Here is a 20,570-nt window from a genome sequence, read left to right as displayed (position 1 = left end):
GCCAACCTTGAGACCTCCGATTTTGGGAGGTGGGGGGTGGGGGGCGTGGTCGGGGTGGGGTGGGGGCGTGGCAAAGAGGGGAGGAGTATATTTACAGCTAGAATTCACCAAGTCAAGTATTTCACATATACAGGTAAAAGCCAGTAAATTAGAATATTTTGAAAAACTTGATTTATTTCAGTAATTGCATTCAAAAGGTGTAACTTGTACATTATATTTATTCATTGCACACAGACTGATGCATTCAAATGTTTATTTCATTTAATTTTGATGATTTGAACTGGCAACAAATGAAAATCCAAAATTCCGTGTGTCACAAAATTAGAATATTGTGTAAGGGTTAAATTTTGAAGACACCTGGTGCCACAAACTAATCAGCTGATTAACTCAAAACACCTGCAAAGGGCTTTAAATGGTCTCTCAGTCCAGTTCTGAAGCCTACACAAACATGGGGAAGACTTCAGATTTGACAGCTGTCCAAAAGGCAACCATCGACACATTGCACAATCAGGGAAAGACACAAAAGGTTATTGCTGAAGAGGCTGGCTGTTCTCAGAGCTCTGTGTCCAAACACATTAATGGAGAGGCAAAGGGAAGGAAAAATTGTGGTCAGAAAAAGTGTACAAGCGATAGGGATCACCGCGCCCTGGTCAAGATTGTGAAAAAAAACCCATTCAAAAATGTGGGGGAGATTCAGAAGGAGTGGACAGCTGCTGGAGTCAGTGCTTCAAGATCCACCACCAAGAGACGCTTGAAAGACATGGGTTTCAACTGCCGCATACCTCGTGTCAAGCCACTGTTGACCAAGAAACAGCGCGAAAAGCGTCTCACCTGGGCTAAGGAAAAAAAGAGCTGGACTGCTGCTGAGTGGTCCAAAGTCATGTTTTCTGATGAAAGCAAATTTTGCATTTCCTTTGGAAATCGAGGTCCCAGAGTCTGGAGGAAGACAGGAGAGGCACAGGATCCACGTTGCCTGAAGTCTAGTGTAAAGTTTCCACCATCAGTGATGGTTTGGGGTGCCATGTCATCTGCTGGTGTCGGTCCACTCTGTTTCCTGAGATCCAGGGTCAACGCAGCCGTCTACCAGCAAGTTTTAGAGCACTTCATGCTTCCTGCTGCTGACCTGCTCTATGGAGATGGATATTTCAAGTTCCAACAGGACTTGGCGCCTGCACACAGCGCAAAATCTACCCGTGCCTGGTTTACGGACCATGGTATTTCTGTTCTAAATTGGCCCGCCAACTCCCCTGACCTTAGCCCCATAGAAAATCTGTGGGGTATTGTGAAAAGGAAGATGCAGAATGCCAGACCCAAAAACGCAGAAGAGTTGAAGGCCACTATCAGAGCAACCTGGGCTCTCATAACACCTGAGCAGTGCCAGAAACTCATCGACTCCATGCCACGCCGCATTAACGCAGTAATTGAGGCAAAAGGAGCTCCAACCAAGTATTGAGTATTGTACATGCTCATATTTTTCATTTTCATACTTTTCAGTTGGCCAACATTTCTAAAAATCCCTTTTTTGTATTAGCCTTAAGTAATATTCTAATTTTGTGACACACGGAATTTTGGATTTTCATTTGTTGCCACTTCAAATCATCAAAATTAAATGAAATAAACATTTGAATGCATCAGTCTGTGTGCAATGAATAAATATAATGTACAAGTTACACCTTTTGAATGCAATTACTGAAATAAATCAAGTTTTTCAAAATATTCTAATTTACTGGCTTTTACCTGTAAGTCGCTCCTGAGTATAAGTCGCACCCCCGGCCAAACTGAAAAAAAACTGCGACTTACAGTCCGAAAAATACGGTATATATCATTTGTCAACGTAAACGCATGTGACTAATAAAAACAAATATCGCGTTATCATGCATGAGTGAAGGTTCATCACATCCGGGTTAAGGCTTAACCTGGAAGCTGCGCGCATTGTTACACGGTCTGAGATCGCGATGATGCTTCGATAAAACTGAGGTAATTTGTTGGTATTGCAGCAACAAACTTTCTTAACAATGGCGCACATCAAGTTTAAAATGGTATCTTAATTAGGGATGTCCCGATCCGATATTTGGATCGGATCGGCTGCCGATATTTGCCAAAAATTGCGTATCGGCAAGGCATGGGAAAATGCCGATCCAGATCCAGTTTAAAAAAAAAACTCCGGTCCGTGTTTTCCAACGCACCGATTTAAATAATACATTCCACTTTTCTGCTGCTCCGTAATTTCCGTTCCGCATTTTCCAGCACACCTTCAACACATCCACAGGTCTGTGGATTCTCACGCAGTTGCTTTTAGCTGCTGGCATTACACGACAGGCTCTTCTCACTCTTTCCTGTGTCTCCCTCTCACAGACAGCAAGTGCACCTTCTTACACACGTCACATACTGTCACGTCATACGTCACATACGTATACGTCCTCCCCGAGCAGAGAGGTAGCAGCATGGCTAACGTTAGCTGTGATGCTAGCGCAGCCGTGCGAGCAACGCTCCCTCTAAGGTGCGCGCCTGTGCAATTGTGCACTGTTTAAGCGTCCTCTGCGCATAGCAAATCTATGCCACGCACAAAATCAAATAAAAAAATAAGCGCATAACAATTTTCGACACACGGACACGACAGAGACAACAGTTTTCGTCATCATTGTTCAAATATTGTGACGTCTGTCGAGACACTTATCTCCATTCGGTGCCACACGCCCACACCATCAAAATGCAGAGGCAAAAATGTCCACATGAACACCGTATGAAAAAATTAGTGATTTTTTTTAGTTGTGATTTCCTTCTCTGCATTTAAAAGTAGCATATATTAATGCAGTATGAAGAAGAATGTTTTAATGTAGACATGCAAGCCTTGAAAGAACATTTTGAAAATCAAGACTACATTTCCTGCAAATGGGTGCATTTCTACCCTATATTTTAACTTTAGATTTATTCTCATATCAAACTCTTTTGGCTGTCTTTTTGACACTTACATCCGGCGCCCCCCTCCACACCCTGGATTATAAATAATGTAAATAATTCAATGTGATTATCTTGTGTGATGACTGTATTATGATGATAGTATATATCTGATAGTATATATCTGTATCATGAATCAATTGAAGTGGACCCCGACTTAAACAAGTTGAAAAACTTATTGGGGTGTTACCATTTAGTGGTCAATTGTACGGAATATGTACTTCACTGTGCAACCTACTAATAAAAGTCTCAATCAATCAATCAAAACACATAGAATCATCATACTGCTGTGATTATATGCATCAAGTGTTCATTCAAGGCTAAGGCAAAATATCGAGATATATATCGTGTATCGCAATATGGCCTTAAAATATCGCAATATTAAAAAAAGGCCATATCGCCCAGCCCTAGTTCGATGATGCCATTTCTGTTTGTCATGTATAATTTTGTCTATTTTGTGTTTATCCTTGAATAAACAGGTCAGTTTCTTGTTACCAACCATTGTGGATTATTCAAACTCCCCGAATTCAGCTGGCTAGTTGTTATCAAGAGTACTAAAACCCTTTTCAACATGATTCTGACAACTAAGTAGGCTAAATAACTTTAATACATGCTCGGATAGGCCAGTATCGGTCAGTATCGGATAGGAAATGCAAAAACAATATCGGTATCGGATCGGAAGTGCAAAAATCTGGATCGGGACATCCCTAATCTTAATTAAAGCAAAACACGTACTGGAGGATGGTGCCGATAGCATGCATGCTACATCGACAAAAAAACGACGTTTGCATAGTTTTCTGTGTCAATGTTGTTAACAAAAGTAGCACAGTTCAGTTAAAAATATGCCTTTGCTAAACAGACAGCCACCACACGTAAACCACTTAACATCTGTGAAGACCAGGTCTGTTTGCTTAATTTCATTCATTTAAGATCAAACAACAAACATACCATTCATAATAAATGATGAACGAAAAGGAGCAGAAAAAAGTCAAACATATATCTGTGCCCTCGTCATCCTGCAAGAAGACTTCATTCATATCACCACAGCTGGTCCGTCGTACAATACCTCAGAGAGGCACAATCACAACAACTCTACTACACAGACAAGAGCATTAAGTTGCAACTACTGGCTGAATGTGAATGTACTTTGCTTCCTGGAGAACATTGGACATCTGTAAGTAATCACAACCAGCTGGGGGTAGCATTGTACCAAAAAAGAGATCAGCATCTGAAAAAGTAAACAAGCTGGTTTGTTTCAACACCTGTTTAAAGTAAAGAACCGTAAATGGTGCACTATGTTAAGTTGTTTACCATCATTTTTAGTGTACATCTGTACTAGGGATGTCCCGATCCAGGTTTTTGCACTTCCGATCCGATACCGATATTGTTTTTGCACTTCCGATCCGATACCGATACTGACCGATACCGATACTGAATGATACTGGCCTATCCGAGCATGTATTAAAGTTTAAAGTTATTTAGCCTACTTAGTTGTCAGAATCCTGTTGAAAAGGGTTTTAGTACTCTTGATAACAACTAGCCAGCTGAATTAGGGGAGTTTGAATAATACACAATGGTTGGTAACAAGAAACTGACCTGTTTATTCAAGGATAAACACAAAATAGACAAAATGATACATGACAAACAGAAATGGCATCATTGAACTAGGGCTGGGCGATATGGCCTTTTTTTAATATTGCGATATTTTAAGGCCATATTGCGATACACGATATATATCTCGATATTTTGCCTTAGCCTTGAATGAACACTTGATGCATATAATCACAGCAGTATGATGATTCTATGTGTTTTGATTGATTGATTGAGACTTTTATTAGTAGGTTGCACAGTGAAGTACATATTCCGTACAATTGACCACTAAATGGTAACACCCCAATAAGTTTTTCAACTTGTTTAAGTCGGGGTCCACTTAAATTGATTCATGATACAGATATATACTATCAGATACCGTATTTTCCGCACCATAAGCCGCCCTGGGTTATAAGCCGCGCCTTCAATGAACGGCATATTTCAAAACTTTGTCCACCTATAAGCCGCCCCGTGTTATAAGCCGCATCTAACTGCGCTAAAGGAATGTCAAAAAAAACAGTCAGATAGGTCAGTCAAACTTTAATAATATATTAAAAACCAGCGTGATGTGGGCGCGCATGGAGTCGTATATCAACATGGACGGAGCTGCGTGAAAAAAGCCACCCGGCCTCTTCGCGTAAACTTCCCTTAACCACTCGCTCATCTTTTCTTCATCCATCCATCCCTTCGAGTTAGCTTTTATGATGACGCCGGCTGGAAAGGTCTCTTTTGGCAAGGTCTTCCTTTTGAATATCACCATGGGTGGAAGTTTCTGGCCATTAGCATGGCAAGCTAGAACCACAGTGAAGGATGACTTCTCATTCCCTGTGGTGCGAATATTCACCGTACGTGCTCCCGTTGTATCCACAGTGCGGTTCACAGGAATATCAAAAGTCAGTGGAACCTCGTCCATGTTGATAATGTTCTCTGGCCGGATCTTTTTTTCAGCTATCTTGTTTTTACAATATGCACGGAAAGTAGCCAGCTTTTCTTGAAAGTCTTTAGGCAGTTGCTGTGAAATAGTAGTCCGTGTGCGGATGGAGAGATTGCGTCTTTTCATGAACCGGAAACCTGTCGCTTAGTAGGAGCCATTTTGTGGTCTTTACAGATGTAAACACACAAAGGAAATGAAACGTAATATCCGCGCGCTTCTTCTTCTTCTACGGGGGCGGGTGGTTGCTTACAGTAGAAGAAGAAGCGCTTCCTCTTCTATGGGGGCGGGTGCTTACCTTGGCGGTTGCTTGCGTAGAAGAAGAAGCACTTCCTCTTCTACGGGGAAAAATGATGGCGGCTGTTTACCGTAGTTGCGAGACCTAAACTTTATGAAAATGAATCTTAATATTAATCCATATATAAAGCGCACCGGGTTATAAGCCGCACTGTCAGCTTTTGAGTAAATTTGTGGTTTTTAGGTGCGGCTAATAGTGCGGAAAATACGGTATATACTATCATCATAATACAGTCATCACACAAGATAATCACATTTAATTATTTACATTATTTATAATCCAGGGTGTGGAGGGGGGCGCCGGATGTAAGTGTCAAAAAGACAGCCAAAAGAGTTTGATATGAGAATAAATCTAAAGTTAAAATATAGGGTAGAAATGCACCCATTTGCAGGAAATGTAGTCTTGATTTTCAAAATTTTCTTTCAAGGCTCGCATGTCTACATTAAAACATTCTTCTTCATACAGCATTAATATATGCTACTTTTAAACTTTCATGTAGAGAAGGAAATCACAACTAAAAAAAACACACATTTTTTCATACGGTGTTGATCTGGAAATTTTTGCCTCGGCATTTTGATGGTGTGGACGTGTGGCACCGAATGGAGATAAGCGTCTCGACAGACGTTACAATATTTGAACAATGATGACGAAAACTGTTTTCTCTGTCGTGTCCGTGTGTCGAAAATTGTTATGCGCTTATTTTTTTTATTTGATTTTGTGCGTGGCATATAATTGCTATGCGCAGAGGACGCTTAAACAGTGCGCAATTGCACAAGCGCGCACCTTAGAGAGAACGTTGGTCACACGGCTGCGCTAGCATCACAGCTAACGTTAGCCATGCTGCTACCTCTCTGCTCGGGGAGGACGTATACGTATGTGACGTATGACGTGACAGGATGTGACGTGTGTAAGAAGGTGCGCTTGCTGTCTGTGAGAGGGAGACACAGAAAAGAGTGAGAAGAGCCTGTCGTGTAATGCCAGCAGCTAAAAGCAACTGCGTGAGAATCCACAGACCTGTTGAAGGTGTGCTGGAAAATGCGGAACGGAAATTAAGGAGCAGCAGAAAAGTGGAATGTACCATTTAAATAGGTGCGTTGGAAAACACGGAGCGGAGTTTTTTTTTTAACTGGATCTGGATCGGCATTTTCCCATGCCTTGCTGATACGCATTTTTTTTGCAAATATCGGCGGCCGATCCGATCCGAATATCGGATCAGGACATCCCTAATCTGTAACCTGGTTTGCTAAATTATTGCAAATACTTTCAAAAGTTGCACTTAAATCTTACACTTACTGTCACCACGTTTTCATCAAATCAATAGCTATGTGCTAGAGATGCGCGGTTTGCGGGCACAACCGCGGAGTCCGCGGATTATCCGCGGATCGGGCGGATGAAATTTAAAAAAATTAGATTTTATCCGCGGGTCGGGTCGGGTCGGGTCGGGTGGTTGAAATAAAAAAAATTAGATTTTAAATAGATTCAGGCGGGTGGCAGTTAAACCAATTGGTAAATATATATACATAGTTAAATGTTGTTACCCACATACGAAAAACGAGCAGGCACCTGCAGCATATGCCACAACAGAAGAAAAAAAAAAAAAGAGATGGACACTTTTACGGAGCGGAGAAGGGACGCCTCGCCGGGGTCCGGGACCGAGGCCCCTTCCCCCGAGAGGGCCCCACCGGGAACCGTAGCTGAGGCGATCCGCGAGAAGGGCCCGACGTACGTCCAGGGTCACCACCGCGCCCACCGCACCGACACCCCGCCTCGTCCGCCTTCGCCGCGGCCGGCGTCACGCGCAGCAGGTAAGCAGCTTACCTGCCCGCCACCCCCGTGGCCGGGGGCTCGTAACAGGGGTCACTCCGCGCGCTCCGCCCGCGCAGCTTACCTGCCCGCCACCCCTGTTGCCGGGGGCGCGTAACAGGGGTCACTCCGCGCGCAGTGCGCTCACGAAAGGGGTGGGGCTCACCCTGGTTGATATAGACAGCAGGACGGTGGCCATGGAAGTTGGAACCCACTAAGGAGTGTGTAACAACCCACCTGCCGAATCAACTAGCCCTGAAAATGGATGGCGCTGGAGCGTCGGGCCCATATACCCGGCCGTCGCCGGCAGCGAGACGCGCTTGGAGGTGCGCTCAGCGCGGCTCCCATATGATTGCGCACTGGTGTGCGTCTGGGTCGTGACAGCGTGGCACGCGAATGTCTGTGCTGCATTGGATCAGTCTCCTTTCTTTAACAGGCAAAAGCTTTATAACCTCACTAATGCCTTGCATCGTCTATATTAGATATATAACAACGGGCGGGTGCGGGCGGATGCGGTTCTGATCAAATGTTAGATCGGGTGGATTGCGGATGGTTGACGACTTTCTGATGCGGTTGCGGATGAAATAATTGCCTATCCGCGCATCTCTACTATGTGCACAAGGACACATTTAAACACATTAAAAGCCTATCCGGGATAAAAATGCTTCATGTAAACACACCATTCAGAATATTCAGACACTGGTCCATGCGGATCAAGACGGGTTGTCATTCGGATTGTAGCGCATGAAAACTCTTCTTCTTAAATTCGAGTTAGAATAATCCCTACTGCGCATGTCTTTGATGTCAGCTGTACTTTTTCATGTTTGACAGTTCCACGCTGGAAATCACTGAGAGCGGCTCATTCTTTCACAAATGTTTGTAGAAACAGTCTCCATGCTTAAGTGCTTGATTTTATACACCGGGCCAAGTGATTAGGACACCTGATTCTCATCATTTGGATGGGTGGCAATATAGTGTATTTGTGACGGTCCCTATTTATTTGTGATGGGCCGCCACGAATGCATTGATGTATGGTAAAAGCTAAGTTATTAATGTTTTTCATTTGTATTCTTCAGTGACGTGCGGTGAGGTTGATGGCTGGTGAGGCACTGACTTCATCACAGTCAGATTTACAAACATATGAACCCTAAAGAGTATCTTATTCACCATTTGATTGGCAGCAGTTAACGGGTTATGTTTAAAAGCTCATACCAGCATTCTTCCCTGCTTGGCACTCAGCATCAAGGCTTGGAATTGGGGGTTAAATCACCAAAAATGATTCCCGGGCGCGGCGCCGCTGCTGCCCACTGCTCCCCTCACCTCCCAGGGGGTGAACAAGGGGATGGGTCAAATGCAGAGGACACATTTCATTACACCTAGTGTGTGTGTGACAATCATTGCTACTTTAACTTAACTTTAACTTTACACATACAAACTGTAGCACACAAAAAAGCACATTTAATAAAAAAAAAAACGTTATTATGGTCTTCCCTTTACTTATAAATGAAGTCCACAACTAAAGCCCTCACTTAAACTTTCCACATGCAAGATTGAATCTATTTAAAAAAGTGTAACCGAGGGTTTATAAATGTCGCCTATACTGTATGAAACTACAAAATAACAAACACGGAGGCTCCAGTTTACACGAGGACCACTTTATTTACCTTCTTTCAAAAACCTCCGCAACGTGACATCACTTCCGCTCTTAGCGCCTTCAAAATAAGAGCTCAAGGCATATACTGTATAACAGCGCATAACAGGAACTTAACATCACAAAGAGGAAAGCCCATGAAAATAGGTTACAAAAGTTATTTAATAAGAAGCCAAAAAGTGCAAAAACAATAATGTTCGTGTTGGAGGAGTTGTGAATTAGGTACACCTGCAGTCTGCGGGTGTATCTAATGTTGTGTCCCTGCAGTCATTCACAACTCCTCCAACACCAACATTATTGTTTTTGCACTTTTTGGCTTCTTATGAAATATTTTTTTTTAAATAGATTCAATCTTGCACGTGGAAAGTTTAAGTGTGGGCTTTAGTTGATATAACAATTCTACGGCGGGGGTGCAGGAGGCGGGATTACTGGAGCCTCAGCCAGTGCGTCTTTTGCAGCCGTTTTATGATCGCTCAGCACAAGAAATACTTTACACACATACAGTTCTTGACAAAATACACTGTACATTATATACCTCAGCTAACTAAACTATGGAAATGTATAATATAGTTCATATAGCAATACAGTCTCACTGCACAGCAGGCCAGCAGTTAGCCGAGTCATTGCGCAATCCATGTTGAGGCACTGAGTGACGTGCCTCAACTGGCTGCTGTTCACCGCACCGTCTCTTCTCAGTATTTGAACGGCAAATGTGAAAATTCAGCGATTTTGAATAAAAATAATCTAAAACTGGTGAAGTTAAAAGGAAAATAACTTTATAGTATAATCACTGGATACATATAACAATTAAATTTTTTTTTTTCTTTTTACATTTTTTTTTCTTTCCATGATGGTACTAGTGCAGTGATCCTCAACAGGCGGACCGCGGTCCATGTCCGGACCCAGCGACGTGTCCGTCCGGACCCAGCACGAATTATAGTAAAAAAAAAAAAAAAAAAAAAAAGTTTTTTATTATTATTATAATTATAATTATTATAAAAAAATATAATAATTGTATTTATCTGTGAGTTATCGCTAGCGCAAGTCAACGTTCTTTGTTGTTTTTAGTCAAATATCTCCACGTTTCGTTTACACTTCTCGTGTCTCACTCACTCCGTCTCTCTCTCTCTCTCTCTCTCTCTCTCTCTCTCTCTCTCTCTCTCTCTCTCTCTCTCTCTCTCTCTCTCTCAGAGAGAGAAAGAGAGAGAGACGGAGTGAGAGCGAGAGAACGCCACTCTGATTGGCTAATTCCGGGGTATGGGTTGTCATCTCTTTCACAACGACGCGCTGATAGGCTGTTACCACCTGGGTCATGTGCACAGTGCATGGAACCTTTCGCTGCAGGCACACAGTTGTCTCGTATCGCTACTTCGCTAACTGTTCACTTGTCAGTCACTGAATGTGAATCAAATCACAATGGCATGCTCCAAGTTGGCTCAGGCTGGTAAAAGAAAGGTGGACAGGGAAAACCGACGTTTCAAGGAAGAATGGACAGAGCAATATGTTTTCATCCTACCTACTGCAAGTACCAGACCAATGTGTCTACTATGCAACAGTACTGTTGCTCTGGTAAAAAGTGAAAATCTGAAACGTCACTATCTGAAAGAGCACCGCGAATTTGAAGAGACATTTCCTCATGATTCAGAGCTAAGAAAAAAAGAAATCACGAGGCTGAAAAAGCCATATGAAACATCAAGCAAGATTTTTGTTAAATCTATGACACAACAACAAATAGCAACAGAGCAGTAACGTGCGGTGAGGTTGATGGCTGGTGAGGCACTGACTTCATCACAGTCAGATTTACAAACATATGAACCCTAAAGAGTATCTTATTCACCATTTGATTGGCAGCAGTTAACGGGTTATGTTTAAAAGCTCATACCAGCATTCTTCCCTGCTTGGCACTCAGCATCAAGGCTTGGAATTGGGGGTTAAATCACCAAAAATGATTCCCGGGCGCAGCGCCGCTGCTGCCCACTGCTCCCCTCACCTCCCAGGGGGTGATCAAGGGATGGGTCAAATGTAGAGGACACATTTTTTCAAAGTTCTTATTTATTTTTGTTTCAAAGAAAATATTTCATGTATTTTATTGGATATTTATTTTATTTTTGTTAATTTTAAGAAAATGTTAAACTACCTACCTCCTGCTATTATATAAGCTTGACCGATAATAAACGGACCCAGCCTGTTTCCAAAAAACATTTGTGGACCTTCAAGATTTGTACTTGAGGACCCCTGCTCTAGTGACTGCACGTCACTGGTATTCTTTTTAATCGCATGTCTTTCATTATTATATTTATTCAGTTGCATTATTATATCATTAAAGTTGTATATCCTAAAAAGTGACGTCATCGGGGTGTGTGTGCGTGTGTGTGATGTAGACGGTGTCGGTGTGGGGCAGCGGCGGGCGCATGGAGCTGACGGTGGCAAAGTTCATGGCCCTGCAGAAGCACGTGCAGCCCGACTGGTACCTCAGCATGGCGGACGGAGAGACCTGGCAGCGCAACACGTCCCGCAAGAGGGTGCGCAAGGCGGTGGACCGGACCCTCGCCCACCTGGACCAGTGTCTGCTGGTGCAGCAGGCATCACAGGTGCAGCACATTGATTGGTCGTCACATCAGGACCTTCAGGGTCCAGTCTGATGATTTAAGGAACGTGTAATCAATACTGTGCAGTCATCCGTATGACCAATTGTTGTAGGTGGTTGTCATGGCAACGGTGTATTTCCTCTAATGATGATTGGTGTTAACAAGCCGAGCGGTTGTCTTTTTTTTACGCATTTGACGCTTTGGCTCCTATCCTGGCCAGGAGCTGCAGGGAGCGCAGGTGTGGGGGGCGGTGCAGGGCGGAGACATCCTGGAGGAGAGACTCCGCTCCGCCAGGGAGACCGCCAAGAGGCCCGTTGCTGGCTTCTGCCTGGACGGCCTCCAGACGGGCTGCGTGGACCAGGCGCTGAGGAGCCAGCTCATCACGGCGGTGGTTAAAGAGCTGCCCGAGGACAAGCCCAGGTGTGCCCGCTCCTTCGCCTCTGATAAATGATAGTAATTACAAAACCCAAAAGCAGTGAAGTTGGCACGTTGTGTAATGGTAAATAAAAACAGAATACAATGATGATGAATATTATATGTCAGTAAACATTTAGACAAGGCTTTAAGTTGTTTTTTGAAATTATTTTTTAGAAAAGTTGTTTGATGTTTTTTGATGCTAAATTAAAAAACATCAAAGACATTTATTAGGTGTGTCTAAGAGGAGCATCGACATTGTATTTGTAAATATGGAACATCTCCTGGGAAAATAGGTGAAAATATGACATTTGTCTACATCCCAATAACTCATTTACTCCGTAGTATACTTTTATGGATTTATTACATTGTAAGGTTTCCTCCTGAAATATTGTCAATATTTTAATAAAACTATTGTGGGCTCCTTCACATAGTCCTTCATACCGACAGCCATCAGACTGTATAATGCATATGTTCCATTTGACTGTACATGTACTGTAAATGTATAATGTATTTATATTATTCACATGTGAATAATGCTGTATAATAGACTGTATTTATATTATTCACATGTGAATAATGCTGTATAATAGACTATATTTATATTATTCACACGTGAATAATGCTGTATAATAGACTGTATTTATGTTATTCACATGTGAATAATGTTGTATAATAGACTGTATTTACTAAATACAGTCTATTAAAGATTGTATTTATATTATTCACATGTGAATAATGCTGTATAATAGACTGTATTTAGTAAATACAGTCTATTATACAGCATTATTCACATGTGAATAATATAAATACAGTCTTTTATACAGCATTATTCACGTGTGAATAATATAAATACAGTCTATTATACAGCATTATTCACATGTGAATAATATAAATACAGTCTATTATACAGCATTATTCATATGTGAATAATATAAATACAATCTATTATACAGCATTATTCACAAGTGAATAATCTAAATACTATTTAGATTATTCACATTCACAATCTAAATACTAATCTGGTTATTCACATGTGAATAATGCTGTATAATAGACTATTTATATTATTCACATGTGAATAATGCTGTATAATAGATTGTATTTGTTATTCACATGTGAATAATGCTGTATAATAGACTGTATTTATATTATTCACATGTGAATAATGCTGTATATTAGACTGTATTTATGTTATGCACATGTGAATAATGCTGTATAATAGACTATTTGTTATTCACATGTGAATAATGCTGTATATTAGACTGTATTTATATTATTCACATGTGAATAATGCTGTATAATAGACTGTATTTATATTATTCACATGTGAATAATGCTGTATAATAGACTATATTCATATTATTCACATGTGAATAATGCTGTATAATAGACTGTATTTATGTTATGCACATGTGAATAATGCTGTATAACAGACTGTATTTATATTATTCACATGTGAATAATGCTGTATAATAGACTGTATTTGTTATTCACATGTGAATAATGCTGTATATTAGACTGTATTTATATTATTCACATGTGAATAATGCTGTATAATAGACTATATTTATATTATTCACATGTGAATAATGCTGTATAATAGACTGTATTTGTTATTCACATGTTAATAATGCTGTATAATAGACTGTATTTATATTATTCACATGTGAATAATGCTGTATAATAGACTGTATTTGTTATTCACATGTGAATAAGGCTGTATATTAGACTCTATTTATATTATTCACATGTGAATAATGCTGTATAATAGACTGTATTTATATTATTCACATGTAAAAAATACCCAAGTGTTTATTGTCTATTGTGAGCGAACTGTGGTGCTGAATTTCCCCCAGGGATCAATAAAGTACTTTCTATTCTATTCTATTCTATAGATTATAGTTGAGACATTTTTCTATACGGCCGACATCATTTCTTCTTGGATTAAACACATTAGCACTGCATAGAACATTTAGTTTCCTAAAAAATAATGTTAAAATCCTCGTCCAGATGTTTACTGACATATGCTAATTCATGTTTAAATAACTTGAACTGCAAAGCAATATCGCTTATCAGCCTCCTTGACCACCGATAATCTGTATCGGCCCTTAAAAAAACATATCAGGGGATCTGTGGTGAAGGAGCATGTGTTGCCCTTTGAGGGAAGAGCTGCTATTTGGAGATAAGGAGCCAAGCTGAACTTGCTTGACAGAGCGGCCTGCGCCGCGTGGAATGGGAAATGAGCCTTCACCTCGGCGCCTTTCAGCACGGAGAGAGCCGACCTTTATCTGAACGTCGTTAGCACGCCGCACCTGATTTATTACCACTTCCTGTTCTCCTCCCAGGATGCTGCAAGGTGTCGGGAGGCCCGACGAGGTGCTGGCGTGCGCTCAGGCCGGCGTGGACCTCTTTGAGGGCTTCTTCCCCTTCCAGGTGACCGAGCGAGGCTGTGCTCTGTGCTTCGACTTCGAGATCGCCACGGACCCGGAGAGTGCAGGTAGAGCGCCACCTGCAGGCGTCATTGATCATATTTGGATGACTTGTAAGAACTTGTTAGCTATTGCATTCCAAACCAAAGAACACCAACAATACTCCATTCACCTGAATAATAACAAGTATTAGCAATGTTGTTATTATAAGTGCTAACACAGAGGAACTACTTTTTGAGCGCTAACTAGCTTATGCTGCTATATTGACATATTGAGCTGCTGCATCGCCTCGGAGTTGGTGAAAGTTAATTATAGATGATAAATCATGTCTCTCACCTGGATAGTAGGTTGTGGGCATAAACCCACGAGTTGGTCAACTTTGACATTCAACTTCGACTGGGAGATGGCCAGAAAGACACGGAAAAAACACGTTTTTTTAAACCTTTTTGTGAGGATTATGATGAATTGTTGATGTAAAGGGGAAGATATACCGTATTTTCCGCACCATAAGGCGCCCTGGGTTATAAGCCGCGCCTTCAATGAACGGCATATTTCAAAACTTTGTCCACCTATAAGCCGCCCCGTGTTATAAGCCGCATCTAACTGCGCTAAAGGAATGTCAAAAAAACAGTCAGATAGGTCAGTCAAACTTTAATAATACATTAAAAACCAGCGTGATGTGGGCGCGCATGGAGTCGTATATCAACATGGACGGAGCTGCGTGAAAAAAGCCACCCGGCCTCTTCGCGTAAACTTACCTTAACCACTCGCTCATCTTTTCTTCATCCATCCATCCCTTCGAGTTAGCTTTTATGATGACGCCGGCTGGAAAGGTCTCTTTTGGCAAGGTCTTCCTTTTGAATATCACCATGGGTGGAAGTTTCTGGCCATTAGCATGGCAAGCTAGAACCACAGTGAAGGATGACTTCTCATTCCCTGTGGTGCGAATATTCACCGTACGTGCTCCCGTTGTATCCACAGTGCGGTTCACAGGAATATCAAAAGTCAGTGGAACCTCGTCCATGTTGATAATGTTCTCTGGCCGGATCTTTTTTTCAGCTATCTTGTTTTTACAATATGCACGGAAAGTAGCCAGCTTTTCTTGAAAGTCTTTAGGCAGTTGCTGTGAAATAGTAGTCCGTGTGCGGATGGAGAGATTGCGTCTTTTCATGAACCGGATCCCTGTCGCTTAGTAGGAGCCATTTTGTGGTCTTTACAGATGTAAACACACAAAGGAAATGAAACGTAATATCCGCGCGCTTCTTCTTCTTCTACGCGGGCGGGTGGTTGCTTACAGTAGAAGAAGAAGCGCTTCCTGTTCTATGGGGGCGGGTGCTTACCTTGGCAGTTGCTTGCGTAGAAGAAGAAGCACTTCCTCTTCTACAGGGAAAAAAGATGGCGGCTGTTTACCGTAGTTGCGAGACCGAAACTTTATGAAAATGAATCTTAATATTAATCCATATATAAAGCGCACCGGGTTATAAGCCGCACTGTCAGCTTTTGAGTAAATTTGTGGTTTTTAGGTGCGGCTAATAGTGCGGAAAATACGGTAAACATCCCATCAGTCTTCATCCCATTGAGAGCAGACATTATACAGTAAGTGATTGTTTTATTATGTTCTTGTTTAGCACTTAGCAATACTGCTACAAAGGGGTGGAGAGTTTCCGGTAAATTTCCGGAAAAATTCCGGAAATTTACCACAGGAAGTTTAGCTCGGGAAGTTTGGAAATATTGACCATTTTTTGATTATTCAAGGTTGGACACCGTTCATGGAAATTAATGGGAATATATGGGAATTAATGGGAATATAATAGCTGTGGCCGCAAGGTGGTTGGTGCCTGTCGTGTCGGTAATCCTAGAACCCGTTGGTGGACGCCGGCGGTGAGGGATGCCGTCAGGCTGAAGAAGGAGTCCTATCGGGTTCTTTTGGCTCATGGGACTCCTGAGGCAGCAGACAGGTACCGACAGGCCAAGCGGTGTGCGGCTTCAGCGGTCGCGGAGGCAAAAACTCGGACATGGGAAGAGTTCGGAGAGGCCATGGAAAAAGACTTCCGGACGGCTTCGAAGCAATTCTGGACCACCATCCGCCACCTCAGGAAGGGGAAGCAGTGCAGTGTCAACACCGTGTATGGTGAGGATGGTGCTCTGCTGACCTCGACTGCGGATGTTGTGGATCGTTGGAGAGAATACTTCGAAGACCTCCTCAATCCTACCAGCACGTCTTCCTATGAGGAAGCAGGGCCTGGGGAATCTGTGGTGGGCTCTCCTATTTCTGGGGCTGAGGTTGCCGAGGTAGTTAAAAAGCTCCTCGGTGGCAAGGCCCCGGGGGTGGATGAGATCCGCCCGGAGTTCCTTAAGGCTCTGGATGTTGTGGGGCTGTCTTGGTTGACAAGGCTCTGCAACATCGCGTGGACATCGGGGGCGGTACCTCTGGATTGGCAGACCGGGGTGGTGGTTCCTCTCTTTAAGAAGGGGAACCGGAGGGTGTGTTCCAACTATCGTGGGATCACACTCCTCAGCCTTCCCGGTAAGGTCTATTCAGGTGTACTGGAGAGGAGGCTACGCCGGATAGTCGAACCTCGGATTCAGGAGGAACAGTGTGGTTTTCGTCCTGGTCGTGGAACTGTGGACCAGCTCTATACTCTCGGCAGGGTCCTTGAGGGTGCATGGGAGTTTGCCCAACCAGTCTACATGTGCTTTGTGGACTTGGAGAAGGCATTCGACCGTGTACCCCGGGAAGTCCTGTGGGGAGTGCTCAGAGAGTATGGGTCTTATTGTGGCAGTTCGCTCCCTGTATAATCAGTGTCAGAGCTTGGTCCGCATTGCCGGCAGTAAGTCGGACACGTTTCCAGTGAGGGTTGGACTCCGCCAAGGCTGCCCTTTGTCACCGATTCTGTTCATAACCTTTATGGACAGAATTTCTAGGCGCAGTCAGGGCGTTGAGGGTATATGGTTTGGTGGCTGCAGGATTAGGTCTCTGCTATTTGCAGATGATGTGGTCCTGATGGCTTCCTCCGGCCAAGATCTTCAGCTCTCACTGGATCGGTTCGCAGCCGAGTGTGAAGCGACTGGGATGGGAATCAGCACCTCCAAGTCCGAGTCCATGGTTCTCTCCCGGAAAAGGGTGGAGTGCCATCTCCGGGTTGGGGAGGAGATCTTGCCCCAAGTGGAGGAGTTCAAGTACCTCGGAGTCTTGTTCACGAGTGGGGGAAGAGTGGATCGTGAGATCGACAGGCGGATCGGTGCGGCGTCTTCAGTAATGCGGACGCTGTATCGATTCGTTGTGGTGAAGAAGGAGCTGAGCCGGAAGGCAAAGCTCTCGGTTTACCGGTCGATCTACGTTCCCATCCTCACCTATGGTCATGAGCTTTGGGTCATGACCGAAAGGACAAGATCACGGGTACAAGCGGCCGAAATGAGTTTCCTCCGCCGAGTGGCGGGGCTCTCCCTTAGAGATAGGGTGAGAAGCTCTGTCATTCGGGGGGAGCTCAAAGTAAAGCCGCTGCTCCTCCACATGGAGAGGAGCCAGATGAGGTGGTTCGGGCATCTGGTCAGGATGCCACCCGAACGCCTCCCTAGGAAGGTGTTTCGGGCATGTCCGACCGGTAGGAGGCCACGGGGAAGACCCAGGACACGCTGGGAAGACTATCTCTCCCGGCTGGCCTGGGAACGCCTCGGGATCCCCCGGGAGGAGCTGGACGAAGTGGCTGGGGAGAGGGAAGTCTGGGCTTCCCTGCTTAAGCTGCTGCCCCCCGCGACCCGACCTCGGATAAGCGGAAGAAGATGGATGGATGGATGGATAATGGGAATATAGGATAGGATAGGACAGGACTTTATTGTCATTGCACAAGTACAACGAAACTATGTTTTCAGCACAAACCCGTTCAAGATTAGACAAACAAACAGTGTACAGGGTTACAGAACAGGAACCCTGATGGGTCGCCAAAGGCGCCCCGTAAAAGATGAGAAAAAGGTAAAACGCTGGGGAAGAAGATGAGTAAAAAAAATACAATCTAGACTGGGATCCTAAGGGGGCCTAGAAGGAGAGCGGTGTGAGCAATAATGACGTGTGTTTGGCCAGTGCTGGAGGAGCACCTGGCAGAGGAAGTCCAGCAGAACGGAGACCACAGCGCAAGTGACGATCCAACACAGATGACGTCCTTTGAGATGGATCTCAAAGACAAAAGGTTGGTTCTTTATTACAAAGTGTGGTCGGCAGGCAGAACTTTGTGTCCTTTAAATGGTAGCTCCTGGAAAGACCGCGGTTTGCGTGTAAGACACGGTGGTGTGCACCTGTGTCCAGGTACAGAGAAGACTTCGGGCCCCTGGTGGAGGGGTGCGGCTGCTACTGCTGCCGGAACCACAATAGGGCGTACCTGCACCACCTGCTGGTGACCAACGAGCTGCTGGCTCCCGTCTTGCTGGCCATCCACAACACCACCCACTACCTGGGCTTCTTCAGAGCCCTCAGAGGAGCTTTGGCCCGCCAGGAACTGGACCTCCTGAGAAGACGTGTGCTGGCGCCGACACACGCAAAAGGACAAAGAGCAACCATCACGTAGACCAGATGGACGAGGCCCCGAGGAGAGCTTTGGCCAGGGATCAGAAGTGCTTTCTTCTGGCCGTCTCAGTCAGGTCCCAAGAAGCTTGGCCTTCACGCCGCCCTCGGACTAAAGACTCTGATCTTGTTGTGTTGTGCAGGTCACGTCAGGACAACCTGCCAGTCATCCCTCATTTGCATAACCCTAGAACAGTCAGGACGTGGACTATGGACGTGGACTATGGACTCTGGATGTAAGTGCAGCTTAGCACATACATGACCAAGTACATCACGCAGCGACATTACATTGCAACTAAGTCAGGGATGTCAAAGTCGTTTTATCTCAGGGGCCGCATGGAGGAAAACCTGTGCACACGCGGGCCGGACTATTAAAATCATGGCATTAAAACTAAAAAATAAAGACAACTTCAGATTGTTTTTTTTTGTCTTACTTTGGCCAGAAATAGAACAAACACATTCTGAAAATATTACAATAAAAATATTTTTTTAAATACCGGCAGATCACTACATTGCAACTAAGTCAATGTAGTATCGACCAAATACTCATATCATGCAGCGATACTGGTATCGACCAAATACTCTCATGGACTTTCACAATATTTTGTTAGATCCACTATGGACTGGACTTTCACAATATTGTTGTGTCCTGGATGTTTTTTTGAACGCGACTACGAGTTTGTATGATAAATGAGTGGAACTTGTTGCAGTTCTTGTCTGTGTGAGTGTAGACCACTATCTGAGGTGGATAATGTGACTGACTGTAGAGAAGGGAGTTACCTGGGTTTTTGGTGATGATTGTGGAATAGTGTTCTGACCGGGACCCAGAAAGGGCTTTAGCGTAAGACCTTTGATGTTCCCGGTAGGCCAACTTATGCACCGTTGCCAGATTTTACATCGGCTCGCTCCAGGACATGGCCTGACCTTTTCCTTTGCGTCAGCTCCTCTGTGTACCATGGGGCAGACCGGGAGAAGGAGACTGTCCGTTTTTTTTTTTAATGGTGCATGAAAGTCCAAGATGGAGGACAGACTGGTATTGTAAATATCCACAAGGTTGGAAACTGAGGAGGGAGAAGAAGCTGGAGATGATGACTGAAAGAGGGGGAATCGATATTATTCAGGTTCCCAAAAATCTATTCTACGTTTTGGTGTAGGGTCGGGAGATGGTAGGGGGAGTTTCATTCTAACGAGCTCAGTGACTGTGACTCGGTCCTTTATGTGGGTGGAGACATTGACATGTTGGGTGAGGTTAAGGCAGTCCAGTCCTTCCTTGAACTAATAACGTTTTGGGAGACAATGATGTGATGTTTAAAAAGTCCATATTAGTGGTAGTGGGCTGTTTTGAGG

The 20,570-nt window shown here is 43.7% G+C and overlaps 1 protein-coding gene across 3 annotated transcripts in view; it reads left to right on the top strand.

Moving 5' to 3' along the window:
- The window catches only part of qtrt2 (queuine tRNA-ribosyltransferase accessory subunit 2), a 34,208-nt gene extending 14,577 nt beyond the window's left edge, over nt 1–19,631 (top strand). For all 3 annotated transcript variants that reach the window (XM_072914737.1, XM_061976325.1, XM_061976326.2), the window contains 5 exons: nt 11,613–11,822; nt 12,040–12,239; nt 14,582–14,733; nt 18,747–18,852; nt 18,969–19,631. In XM_072914737.1, coding sequence (XP_072770838.1) covers nt 11,613–11,822; nt 12,040–12,239; nt 14,582–14,733; nt 18,747–18,852; nt 18,969–19,227 — 927 coding nt within the window. In that variant the 3' untranslated portion in view covers nt 19,228–19,631. The remainder of the gene's footprint in view (nt 1–11,612; nt 11,823–12,039; nt 12,240–14,581; nt 14,734–18,746; nt 18,853–18,968) is intronic.
- Nucleotides 19,632–20,570: the final 939 nt, after the last annotated feature.

Source organism: Nerophis lumbriciformis, linkage group LG14 (genome assembly GCF_033978685.3).
Source record: "Nerophis lumbriciformis linkage group LG14, RoL_Nlum_v2.1, whole genome shotgun sequence".
Taxonomy (NCBI): domain Eukaryota; kingdom Metazoa; phylum Chordata; class Actinopteri; order Syngnathiformes; family Syngnathidae; genus Nerophis; species Nerophis lumbriciformis.
The sequence above is the reverse complement of the archived record's forward strand: the minus strand, read 5'-3'. Positions and strand labels throughout refer to the sequence as shown.